The 13,774-nt window shown below is 57.8% G+C and overlaps 1 protein-coding gene across 1 annotated transcript in view; it reads left to right on the top strand.

The window, feature by feature from the left end:
• Positions 1 to 13,774, top strand: part of lamb2 (laminin, beta 2 (laminin S)) — a gene marked incomplete at its 5' end in the record, with an annotated part of 243,025 nt that overhangs the window by 95,610 nt on the left and 133,641 nt on the right. Inside the window, 1 exon segment of the mRNA XM_073072944.1 lies at positions 8,305 to 8,484. Within this exon segment, the coding sequence (XP_072929045.1) occupies positions 8,305 to 8,484 (180 nt within the window).

Genomic DNA, 13,774 nt, shown 5'->3' with positions numbered 1-13,774 from the left:
CCAATGACTTGGCTGCCACAGATGAATTCCACAGATTCACAACCCTCAGGCTAAAGAAATTCCTCCTCAACTCTCTTCCAAATGGATGTCCCTCAATTCTGAAGCTGCGCCCTCTGAGGCGTGATACACGTCACGACCCACTGGCCAGTTCATCAGTAACTGACATTACATCACACGGTAACGCATTCCGAACCGAGACGACCCACTGGCCAGTTCATCAGTAACTGACATTACATCAGACGGTAACGCATTCGGAACCGAGACGACCCACTGGCCAGTTCATCAGTAACTGACATTACATCAGACGGTAACGCATTCCGAACCGAGACGACCCACTGTCCAGTTCATCAGTAACTGACATTACATCAGACGGTAACGCATTCGGAACCGAGACGACCCACTGGCCAGTTCATCAGTAACTGACATTACATCAGACGGTAACGCATTCCGAACCGAGACGACCCACTGTCCAGTTCATCAGTAACTGACATTACATCAGACGGTAACGCATTCCGAACCGAGACGACCCACTGGCCAGTTCATCAGTAACTCAGGTTGCATCACACGGTAACGCATTCCGAACGTAATGGTGTGTAAGTTCAGACAGGAGAGTGGCGGGGAGCTCTGGGTGACTGCAGGGATCGCTCAAGGCAGATTGGGAAGCTTATGTTGATGACTGGACTTTTACTCTGACCTCAGAGGACTGTTGTGTTGACGGACGTTACTCTGGGTTGCTGAGTAACCGGCAGATGTGAGGCTGGTGTGGGGACTCCGAGCCAGGATGAGGCATTGCTGGATAACCACTTGTTGACGAAGAGTCAGCAATGTTCTTGGCCATGACCAGCGTTTGCAGCTGACAGCGTCTGCCTCCGTCAAACAGCTGCACACATCTGGCTCTACAGCTCCTTCCAGTGAGCCCAGTAAATTGTGGGGCAGAGGGAGAGAGGGGAGTAGACTGTGAGGGGGAGAGGGGGAGTAGACAGTGAGGGAGAGGGGGGGAGTGGATGGTGAGGGAGAGAGGGGGGAGTGGACGGTGAGGGGGAGAGGGGGGAGTGGATGGTGAGGGAGAGAGGGGGGAGTGGACGGTGAGGGGGAGAGGGGGGAGTGGACGGGGAGGGGAGAGTGGACTGAGGGGGAGGGGGGAGTGGACAGTGACTGAGGGAGAGGGGGGAGTGGACGGTGAGGGGGAGGGGGGAGTGGACAGTGAGGGAGAGGGGGGGAGTGGACAGTGACTGAGGGAGAGGGGAGAGTGGACAGTGAGGGAGAGGGGGGAGTGGACGGTGAGGGGGGAGAGTGGGGAGCGGACAGTGACTGAGGGAGGGGGGAGTGGACAGTGAGGGAGAGGGGGGGAGTGGACGGAGAGGGGGGAGTGGACGGTGAGGGGGAGAGTGGGGAGCGGACAATGACTGAGGGAGGGGGGAGTGGACAGTGAGGGAGAGAGGGGGAGTGGACGGAGAGGGGGGAGTGGACGGTGACTGGGGAAAGGGGGGAGTGGACGGTGAGGGAGAGGGGGGAGTGGACGGAGAGGGGGAGTGGATGGTGAGGGGAGGGGGGAGTGGACAGTGACTGAGGGAGGGGAGAGTGGACAGTGAGGGAGAGGGGGGGAGTGGACGGAGAGGGGGGAGTGGACGGTGACTGGGGAAAGGGGGGAGTGGACGGTGAGGGAGAGGGGGGAGTGGACGGAGAGGGGGAGTGGACGGTGAGGGGAGGGGGGAGTGGACAGTGACTGAGGGAGGGGAGAGTTGACAGTGAGGGAGAGGGGGGGAGTGGACGGTGAGGGAGAGGGGGGAGTGGACGGAGAGGGGGAGTGGACGGTGAGGGGAGGGGGGAGTGGACAGTGACTGAGGGAGGGGAGAGTGGACAGTGAGGGAGAGGGGGGGAGTGGACGGAGAGGGGGGAGTGGACGGTGACTGGGGAAAGGGGGGAGTGGACGGTGAGGGAGAGGGGGGAGCGGACAGTGACTGAGGGAGGGGGGAGTGGACAGTGAGGGAGAGGGGGGAGTGGACAGTGAGGGAGATGGGGGGAGTGGACGGTGAGGGGGAGAGTGGGGAGCGGACAGTGAGGGAGAGGGGGGAGTGGACAGTGAGGGAGAGGGGGGGAGTGGACGGAGAGGGGGGAGTGGACGGTGAGGGGGAGAGTGGGGAGCGGACAGTGACTGAGGGAGGGGGGAGTGGACGGTGAGGGAGAGGGGGGAGCGGACAGTGACTGAGGGAGGGGGGAGTGGACGGTGACTGAGGGAGGGGGGAGTGGACGGTGACTGGGGAAAGGGGGGAGTGGACGGTGAGGGAGAGGGGGGAGCGGACAGTGACTGAGGGAGGGGGGAGCGGACAGTGACTGAGGGAGGGGGGAGTGGATGGTGACTGGGGAAAGGGGGGAGTGGACGGTGAGGGAGAGGGGGGAGCGGACAGTGACTGAGGGAGGGGGGGAGTGGACGGTGACTGGGGAAAGGGGGGAGTGGACGGTGAGGGAGAGGGGGGAGCGGACATTGACTGAGGGAGGGGGGAGTGGACGGTGACTGGGGAAAGGGGGGAGTGGACGGTGAGGGAGAGGGGGGAGCGGACATTGACTGAGGGAGGGGGGAGTGGACGGTGACTGGGGAAAGGGGGGAGTGGACGGTGAGGGAGAGGGGGGAGCAGACAGTGACTGAGGGAGGGGGGAGTAGACAGTGAGGGAGAGGGGGGAGTGGACAGTGAGGGAGACAGTGACTGAGGGAGGGGGGAGTGGATAGTGAGGGAGAGAGGGGGGAGTGGACAGTGAGGGGGGAGTGGACGGTGATGGGGAGAGGGGGGAGCGGACAGTGAGGGAGAGGGGGGAGTGGACGGTGACTGGGGAAAGGGGGGAGTGGACGGTGAGGGAGAGGGGGGAGCGGACATTGACTGAGGGAGGGGGGAGTGGACGGTGACTGGGGAAAGGGGGGAGTGGACGGTGAGGGAGAGGGGGGAGCAGACAGTGACTGAGGGAGGGGGGAGTGGACAGTGAGGGAGAGGGGGGAGTGGACAGTGAGGGAGAGGGGGGGAGTGGACGGTGAGGGGGAGAGTGGGGAGCGGACAGTGAGGGAGAGGGGGGAGTGGACAGTGAGGGAGAGGGGGGGAGTGGACGGAGAGGGGGGAGTGGACGGTGAGGGGGAGAGTGGGGAGCGGACAGTGACTGAGGGAGGGGGGAGTGGACAGTGAGGGAGAGAGGGGGGAGTGGACAGTGAGGGGGGAGTGGACGGTGATGGGGAGAGGGGGGAGCGGACAGTGACTGAGGGAGGGGGGAGTGGACAGTGACTGAGGGAGGGGGGAGTGGACGGTGAGGGAGAGGGGGGAGCAGACAGCGACTGAGGGAGGGGGGAGTGGACGGTGACTGAGGGAGGGGGGAGCAGACAGTGACTGAGGGAGGGGGGAGTGGACGGTGACTGGGGAAAGGGGGGAGTGGATGGTGAGGGAGAGGGGGGAGCAGACAGTGACTGAGGGAGGGGGGAGTGGACGGTGACTGGGGAAAGGGGGGAGTGGACGGTGACTGGGGAAAGGGGGGAGTGGACGGTGACTGGGGAAAGGGGAGAGTGGACAGTGAGGGAGAGGGGGGGAGTGGACGGAGAGGGGGGAGTGGACGGTGACTGGGGAAAGGGGAGAGTGGACAGTGAGGGAGAGGGGGGGAGTGGACAGTGAGGGGGGGGAGTGGACGGTGATGGGGAGAGGGGGGAGCGGACAATGACTGAGGGAGGGAGGAGTGGACAGTGAGGGAGAGAGGGGGAGTGGACGGAGAGGGGGGAGTGGACGGTGACTGGGGAAAGGGGGGAGTGGACGGTGAGGGAGAGGGGGGAGTGGACAGTGAGGGGGGGAGTGGACGGTGATGGGGAGAGGGGGGAGCGGACAATGACTGAGGGAGGGGGGAGTGGACAGTGAGGGAGAGAGGGGGAGTGGACGGAGAGGGGGGAGTGGACGGTGACTGGGGAAAGGGGGGAGTGGACGGTGAGGGAGAGGGGGGAGCGGACAGTGACTGAGGGAGGGGGGAGTGGACGGTGACTGGGGAAAGGGGGGAGTGGACGGTGAGGGAGAGGGGGGAGCGGACAGTGACTGAGGGAGAGAACATGCTTTTGTAGTTATGTATCAGGGAGCAGGAGCTGCTCTCGTCTGTACTCACAATAGCCCTTTCCCCAGTCTCCAGGGTTTGCTGTATTATTTTCCCAGAGTGCTAGACTTTTTGGTGACAATTCCCCAGAGGTGAGTTCAGACCCCACCAGACAGAAAGCCTGCCCTCCTCCTGTAAGAACTATTCCGAAACACAGGAGTTTCTGCAGATGCTGGAAATCCAGAGCAACACACACAAAAGGCCGGAGGAACTCAGCGGGTCAGGCAGTATCAATGAAGAGGAATAAACAGTTGATAATGAATTTAACAGATTATTTTCTCATTCTCCATTGTCGTTCCTCTCTCTCCTCTCCTCACCTGCCCATCACCTCCCTCTGTTTCCTCTCCCTCGTCCCTTTCTCTTATGGTCTACTCTCATCTCCTATCAGATGCCTTCTCCATCTCATTACCTTTTGTACCTGTCGCCTCCCTTCTGCTTCCCCTTCTCCAGCCTGTACCTCTTTCACCAACTGCCCAGCTCTCCACTTCACCCCTCCCTCTCCTGGTTTCACCTATCACCTTGTGTTTCTCTCTCACTCTCCCCACCTCCATTTAAATCTACTTTTCATCTTTTTTTTCTCCAGTCCTGCCAAAGGGTTTTGGCCCAAAACATCAACTGTATTCTTTTCCAGAGATGCTGCCTGGCCTGCAGAGTTCCTGCAGAATTTTGTGTGTGTTGCTCGGATTTCCAGCATCGGCAGATGTTCTCTCGTTTGTGACTGGAACACTTTGCTTGTGTCGAAGAGCGAAACAGTTCGAGGATGTGCAGGGCAGCCTGCACCTGTCACCACACTTCCAGCGCCAATCATCCCACGGTTGATGAAGGCCAATGCACCGTATGCTTTCTTAACCACAGAGTCAATCTGCACAGCAGCTTTGAGTGTCCTATGGACTCGGACCCCAAGATCCCTCTGATCCTCCACACTGCCAAGAGTCTTACCATTAATACTATATTCTGCCATCATATTTGACCTACCAAAATGAACCACTTCACACTTAGCTGGGTTGAATTCCATCTGCCACTTCTCAGTCCAGTTTTGCATCCTATCGATGTCCCACTGTAACCTCTGACAGCCCTCCACACTATCCACAACACCTCCAACCTTTGTGTCATCAGCAGACTTACTAACCCATCCCTCCATTTCGTCATCCAGGTAATTTATAAAAATCACGAAGCGTAGGGGTGTCAGAACAGATCCCTAAGGCACTCCACTGGTCACCAAACTCAATGCAGGATATGACCCATCTATAACCACTCTTTGCCTTCTGCGGGCAAGCCAATTCTCGATCCACAAAGCAAGGTCCCCTTGGATCCCATGCCTCCTTACGTTCTCAATAAGCCTTACATGGGGTACTTTATCAAATGCCTTGCTGAAATCCATATACACTACATCTACTGCTCTTCCTTCATCAATGTGTTTAGTCACATCCTCAAAAAATTCAATCAGGCTCGTAAGACACAGCCTGCCTTTGACAAAGCCATGCTGACTATTTCTAATCATATTATGCCTCTCCAAATGTTCATAAATCCTGCCTCTCAGGATCTTCTCCATCAACTTACCAACCACTGAGGTAAGACTCACTGGTCTATAATTTCCTGGGCTATCTCTACTCCCTTTCTTGAATAAGGGAACAACATCTGCAACCCTTTAATCATCCAGAACATCTCCCGTCCCCACTGAAGATGTAAAGATCATCGCCAGAGGCTCAGCAATCTCCTCCCTCACCTCCCACAGTAGCTTGGGGTATATCTCATCCAGTCCGGAGACTTACCCAACTTGGTGCTTTCCAAAAGCTCCAGCACATCCTCTTTCTAAATGTCGATATGCTCAAGCTTTTCGATCTGCTGTAAGTCATCCCTACAATCACCAAGATCCTTTTCCGTAGTGAATATCGAAGTAAAGTATTCATTAAGTACCTCTGCTATTTCCTCCGGTTCCATACACACTTTCCCACTGTCGCACTTGATAGGTCCTATTCTTTCACATCTTATCCTCTTGCTCTTCACATGCTTGTAGAATGCCTTGGGATTTTCCTTAATCCTGCCCACCAAAGCCTTCTCATAACCCCTTCCGGCCCTTCTAATTTCATTCTTAAGGTCCATCCTGCTAGCCTTATAATATTTAGATCTTTATCACTACCTAGTTTTTTGAAGCTTTTGTTAGCTTTTCTTTTCTTCGTGACTGGATTTACAACAGCATTTGTACACCACGGTTCCTGTACCCTACCATCCTTTCCCTGTCTCATTGGAATGTACCTATGCAGCACACCACGCAAATATCCCCTGAACATTTGCCACAGTTCTGCCATACATTTCCCTGAAAACATCTGTTCCCAATTTATGATTCCAGTTTCCTGCTTGATAGCTTCATATTTCCTCTTACTCCAATTAAACGCTTTCCTAACTTGTCTGTTCCTATCTCTCTCCAACACTATGGTAAAGGAGATAGAATTGTGATCACTATCTCCAAAATGCTCTCCCACTGAGAGATCTGACACCTGACCAGGTTCATTTCCCAATACCAGATCAAGTACAGCCTCTCCTCTTGTAGGCTTATCTACATATTGTGTCAAGAAACCTTGCTGAACACACCTAACAAACTCCACCCCATATAAACCCTTTGCTCTAGGGAGATGCCAATCGATATTGGGGAATTTAAAATCTCCCATCATGACAACTCTGAAATTATTATTCCTTTCTAGAATCTGTCTCCCCATCTGCTCCTCGATGTCCCTGTTACTATTGGGTGGTCTATAACAAAACACCCAGTAGAGTTATTGACCCCTTCCTGTTTCTAACCTCCACCCACAGAGACTCCGTAGAGAATCCCTCCATGACGTCCACCTTTTCTGCAGCTGTGACACACTATCTCTGATCAACAGTGCCACGCCCCCCACCTCTTTCACCTCCCTCCCTGTCCTTTCTGAAACATCTAAAGCCTGGCACGAAGTAACCATTCCTGCCCCTAGGGCCAACCAAGTCTCAAAATCCAAATTGAAGGGGAGCTTCTTCACTCAGAGGGTGGTGCGAGTATGAAGTGCTGAATCCGGGTTCAGTTTCAGCATTTCGGAGAAATTTGCTGAAGTACACGGTTGGCTGCAGGTAGATGGGTCGAGGCAGAATACTAATTGGGCACAGACTAGATGGGACAAGGGGCATAATTCTGTTCTTATGTCTCATGGTCTAATGATCACCCTGGCTAGGATTATCCGGGATCACCTGGGTGGGATAATCTGGTATCAACTGAGTGGGATTATCCGGGATCCCCTTGGGTGGGATTATCTGGGATCTGTCTCGGTGGGGTTGTTGGTGATCTCTGGGTGGGAATGTTGGATTCTCTCTGGGAGTGATTATCAGTGATATCTGGGTGTGACTGTCGGCGATCTCTCTGGGTGTGACTGTCGGTGATCTCTCTGGGTGTGACTGTCGGTGATCTCTCTGGGTGTGACTGTCGGCGATCTCTCTGTGTGTGACTGTCGGCCATCTCTCTGTGTGTGACTGTCGGCGATCTCTCTGGGTGTGACTGTCGGTGATCTCTCTGGGTGTGAGTGTCGGCGATCTCTCTGGGTGTGAGTGTCGGTGATCTCTCTGGGTGTGACTGTCGGCGATCTCTCTGGGTGTGACTGTCGGCGATCTCTGGGTGTGACTGTTGGCGATCTCTCTGGGTGTGACGGTCGGCCATCTCTCTGGGTGTAACTGTTGGCGATCTCTCTGGGTGTGACGGTCGGCAATCTCTGGGTGTGACTGTTGGCGATCTCTCTGGGTGTGACTGTCGGCGATCTCTCTGGGTGTGACTGTCGGTGATCTCTCTGGGTGTGACTGTCGGCGATCTCTCTGGGTGTGACTGTCGGCGATCTCTCTGGGTGTGACGGTCGGCCATCTCTCTGGGTGTAACTGTTGGCGATCTCTCTGGGTGTGACGGTCGGCAATCTCTGGGTGTGACTGTTGGCGATCTCTCTGGGTGTGACGGTCGGCAATCTCTGGGTGTGACTGTCGGCGATCTCTCTGTGTGTGACTGTCGGTGATCTTTCTGGGTGTGACTGTCGGCGATCTCTCTGGGTGTGACTGTCGGCGATCTCTCTGGGTGTGACGGTCAGCCATCTCTCTGGGTGTGACTGTCGGCGATCTCTCTGGGTGTGACGGTCGGCCATCTCTCTGGGTGTAACAGTTGGCGATCTATCTGTCCCTCAGCTTGTGACTGCGATCCAGACGGCTCTATGGATGGAGGATTGTGTGACAGCAGGGAGGACACGAACCTGAGATTGATTCCGGGACAGTGTCGGTGCAAGGAGCACGTGGAGGGCTCCCGATGCGACAGGTGCAAGACCGGATACTTTGGACTCAGTGTGGATAACCCACAGGGATGTCAGTGTGAGTGTCTGGGGAATGTCCGGAGCATCCTTAAACTCTAAATTCTTACACCCTGTTCCCTACACCCGCCAGTGTTGCAGAGAGAAAAAACTCCCTCAGTCCTGCCCCTCACAGTGTGACCCTCCCTCAGTCCTGCCCCTCACAGTGTGACCCTCTCCACAGTGTGACCCTCCCTCAGTCCTGCCCCTCACAGTGTGACCCTGTCCACAGTGTGACCCTCCCTCAGTCCTGCCCCTCACAGTGTGACCCTCTCCACAGTGTGACCCTCCCTCAGTCCTGCCCCTCACAGTGTGACCCTGCCTTAGTACCACCCTTTTTTTTAAGAAAACTAGAAGTTTATTTACATAACAAATATACAAAGTTCAAGCATTCGGTATTAACCGGACAGTGAATAAATTCAAATTAAAGTATGATTATTGCTGTGTATAAAACAGTCAATTCCCTGGGGGCCCACTGCTCCCGGAAATGCCCACCGTACCTATTGAGACCACATGCTCCCTCTCCAAGGATGGCCGGGCACAGACGTATCCTCGGAAAAGGCGCAGGTGGCCCTGGCAGTGCCCTCCACCTTCCACCGCCTAGACCCGTGATTGGCCACCTTGGCCAGGCCCAGGACCAATCCTCCTCACACCCTGCCCCCTTCCGTACTGGGTGCCCGCGTACAAGGAGGGTGCGTGGCTGAAGTACAAACCAAACTTGAGGAGCAGCCCCTTCAGATACTCAAACCAGGGCAGCAACCTCTCACACTCCATATCAGCGTGGTACTCTGACTCCTCCCGGACACAGAATGGACAGGGGGACGGGGTGTCAGTGAACCTGCTCAGGAACCTGTTATACGGGACTGTCCGATGCAACACCTTCCACCCCAGGTCCCCAGCGTACAGGGGAAGGACCCCTGCGAAGAGACTTCCACTGGGGGCCTCCTCCACTCTCAGATGTTGAAGCAGACTGCCAAGGCGAGTCTGGTCGGTCGACAGAAGCAAGGGAGTGAACAGTGTGTCGGAGCAGCTCGAACAAGAAACACTTCAGAGCGTCACAGAACGGCACCGTGGGCATCTCCGCAAGACAGCTCACGTTGTGGGGTCCCTCTCCCGAGGCATCTCCGCACTCACGTTGTGGGGTCCCTCTCCCGAGGCATCTCCACACTCACGTTGTGGGGTCCCTCTCCCGAAACATGGGGTCTCTCTCCCGAGGCATCTCCGCACTCACGTTGTGGGGTCCCTCTCCCGAAACATGGGGTCTCTCTCCCGAGGCATCTCCGCACTCACGTTGTGGGGTCCCTCTCCCGAGGCATCTCCACACTCACGTTGTGGGGTCCCTCTCCCGAGGCATCTCCACACTCACGTTGTGGGGTCCCTCTCCCGAAACATGGGGTCTCTCTCCCGAGGCATCTCCGCACTCACGTTGTGGGGTCCCTCTCCCGAAACATGGGGTCTCTCTCCCGAGGCATCTCCACACTCACGTTGTGGGGTCCCTCTCCCGAGGCATCTCCACACTCACGTTGTGGGGTCCCTCTCCCGAGGCATCTCCATACTCACGTTGTGGGGACCCTCTCCCGAGGCATCTCCACACTCACATTGTGGGGTCCCTCTCCCGAGGCATCTCCACACTCACGTTGTGGGGTCCCTCTCCCGAGGCATCTCCATACTCACGTTGTGGGGACCCTCTCCCGAGGCATCTCCGCCCTCACGTTGTGGGGACCCTCTCCCGAAACATGGGGTCTCTCTCCCGAGGCATCTCCACACTCACGTTGTGGGGACCCTCTCCCGAGGCATCTCCGCACTCACGTTGTGGGGTCCCCCTCCCGAGGCATCTCCACACTCACGTAGTGGGGACCCTCTCCCGAGGCACCTCCACACTCACGTTGTGGGGTCTCTCTCCCGAGGCATCTCCACACTCACGTTGTGGGGTCCCTCTCCCGAGGCATCTCCGCACTCACGTTGTGGGGTCCCCCTCCCGAGGCATCTCCACACTCACGTTGTGGGGTCCCCCTCCCGATGCATCTCCACACTCACGTTGTGGGGTCCCCCTCCCGAGGCATCTCCACACTCACGTTGTGGGGTCCCCCTCCCGAGGCATCTCCACACTCACGTTGTGGGGACCCTCTCCCGAGGCATCTCCACACTCACGTTGTGGGGTCCCTCTCCCGAGGCATCTCCATACTCACGTTGTGGGGACCCTCTCCCGAGGCATCTCCATACTCACGTTGTGGGGACCCTCTCCCGAGGCGTATCCCGAGGCATCTCCACACTCACGTTGTGGGGACCCTCTCCCGAGGCATCTCCACACTCACGTTGTGGGGACCCTCTCCCGAGGCATCTCCACACTCACGTTGTGGGGACCCACTCCCGAGGCATATCCCGAGGCATCTCCGCACTCACATTGTGGGGTCCCCCTCCCGAGGCACCTCAATACTCACGTTGTGGGGACCCTCTCCCGAGGCGTATCCCGAGGCATCACACTCACGTTGTGGGGACCCTCTCCCGAGGCATCTCCGCACTCACGTTGTGGGGTCCCCCTCCCGAGGCATCTCCATACTCACGTTGTGGGGACCCTCTCCCGAGGCGTATCCCGAGGCATCTCCACACTCACGTTGTGGGGTCCCTCTCCCGAGGCCTCTCCACACTCACGTTGTGGGGACCCTCTCCCGCGGCATCTCCGCACTCATGTTGTGGGGTCCCTCTCCCGAGGCATCTCCGCACTCACGTTGTGGGGTCCCCCTCCCGAGGCATCTCCACACTCACGTTGTGGGGTCCCCCTCCCGATGCATCTCCACACTCACGTTGTGGGGTCCCCCTCCCGAGGCATCTCCACACTCACGTTGTGGGGTCCCCCTCCCGAGGCATCTCCACACTCACGTTGTGGGGACCCTCTCCCGAGGCATCTCCACACTCACGTTGTGGGGTCCCTCTCCCGAGGCATCTCCATACTCACGTTGTGGGGACCCTCTCCCGAGGCATCTCCATACTCACGTTGTGGGGACCCTCTCCCGAGGCGTATCCCGAGGCATCTCCACACTCACGTTGTGGGGACCCTCTCCCGAGGCATCTCCACACTCACGTTGTGGGGACCCTCTCCCGAGGCATCTCCACACTCACGTTGTGGGGACCCACTCCCGAGGCATATCCCGAGGCATCTCCGCACTCACGTTGTGGGGTCCCCCTCCCGAGGCACCTCAATACTCACGTTGTGGGGACCCTCTCCCGAGGCGTATCCCGAGGCATCACACTCACGTTGTGGGGACCCTCTCCCGAGGCATCTCCGCACTCACGTTGTGGGGTCCCCCTCCCGAGGCATCTCCATACTCACGTTGTGGGGACCCGGCATCTCCGCACTCATGTTGTGGGGTCCCTCTCCCGAGGCATCTCCACACTCACGTTGTGGGGTCCCTCTCCCGAGGCATCTCCACACTCACGTTGTGGGGTCTCTCTCCCGAGGCATCTCCACACTCACGTTGTGGGGACCCTCTCCCGAGGCATCTCCACACTCACGTTGTGGGGTCCCTCTCCCGAGGCATCTCCACACTCACGTTGTGGGGTCCCTCTCCCGAGGCATCTCCACACTCACGTTGTGGGGTCTCTCTCCCGAGGCCTGGGTCTAATGAGAACCTCCGGCCCATCAGGCGGTAGTGCAGCTGAACCCCTCCACTTCCTCGACACCCTCAGTGAGAGGACGTGGACCAGTCTCCCCCACAGCCAGAGCACCGTCCCCCACCGACACAGGAGCACCCTGTCAGTACGAGACTAAACCCCATATCCTCTTCAGCTGCCAATAAAACCCAGGCAGTTCCCACAAATCGGCTCGGCTGACATCGTCGACTGGAAGCCGCGTGCGCTCCTGTCCCTAGTGGAGAAAGTGTGTCGCCAGCGCACACCGTCTGAGAGGGTGTCACTGTGAGGCATCTCTGCAGGTCCCGAGGCAGAGAGCCGCCAGCTGAGTGTGCACGCAGAGACCACCCTCCTCGATCGGAGGGACTAACGTAATCAGCCGGTACCATCTCTCCGAGGCGACCAGCTGATTTATATCGACGCCCTTCCCCGGTACGAGATCGCACAAAGGAGGCCTGACCAGTGTCCCAGCCGGGCAGACATCACACAAAGGCCTGACCAGTGTCCCAGCCGGGCAGACATCGCACAAAGGCCTGACCAGTGTCCCAGCCGGGCAGACATCGCACAAAGGCCTGACCAGTGTCCCAGCCGGGCAGACATCACACAAAGTCCTGACCAGTGTCCCAGCCGGGCAGACATCACACAAAGGCCTGACCAGTGTCCCAGCCGGGCAGACATCGCACAAAGGCCTGACCAGTGTCCCAGCCGGGCAGACATCGCACAAAGTCCTGACCTGCGTCCCAGCCAGGCAGACATCGCACAAAGGAGGCCTGAGACCTGCGTCCCAGCCGGGCAGATATTTGTCTCCAAATCCCACCTGCTCGCTGGCCCGGCCTCCTCCGTCGCGCTCAGGTAGACCCCCAAGTCGAGGAGGTGCGTGGTGCTCCTCTCAAAGGGACTCAACCCCTCCAGTAGGGATCCACCTGCCACTGACCCACCAAGATGCCCGCACTCTGCTCCAGCTGAGGGGACCTGCTGGCAGTCTCGCATCTTCTGGGTCGGTGACCGTGAGGAGGGTGTGGTGGGCACGAGCTGACAGGACAATCTCCATGTCTGGTTCACGCAGAACCAAACCCGTTAACCTCTTAAGGAGTAGGGGCAGGAGTGGGGTTCACACAGAGAGAGTACAACTGCCCCGACTTGGGGCACCCCGATGCAGGACACTGTCAGAGACCCATTCACCTTCACTAGGCACTCCGCAGCAGGGTACAGCAGTCAGATGTGGGGTGGCCCAGCCCGAACGCTTGCAGAGTCCCTGAAAGATACTCGTGCTCCATCCCATCGAATGCCTTCTCTTGGTCAAGGGAGAGAAAGGCAACTGACAGACCGTCCTCCTGGTACAGGTAGATCAGATCCCGGACGAGGTGGATATTGTCCTGGATTGACCACCCCGGACTGGTCAGAGTTGACCACTTGAGCCAGCACGGAGCCCAGATGACTGGTCATTGTCCAGACAAAGATTTTGTACTCTGTACTGAGGAGCAATACTGAGTGCCAATTCCACAGGCAACGGAGATCCCCCTTCTTTGGCAGTGAGAGCATGACTGTTCTGCGCCAAGAGAGGGGCATCTCACCCGTCGCTATGCTCGCCCCCAGTACCCCTGCGTAACCAGTCCCTAGGATATCCCAGAAGGCCCAGAGAAGTTCAACGGTCAGCCCATCTAGCCCCCGGGACGAGGTAC

The sequence above is a fragment of the Hemitrygon akajei genome, chromosome 19, assembly GCF_048418815.1.
Source record: "Hemitrygon akajei chromosome 19, sHemAka1.3, whole genome shotgun sequence".
Classification (NCBI taxonomy): Eukaryota; Metazoa; Chordata; class Chondrichthyes; order Myliobatiformes; family Dasyatidae; genus Hemitrygon; species Hemitrygon akajei.
This window is presented reverse-complemented; position numbering and strand designations above follow the sequence as displayed.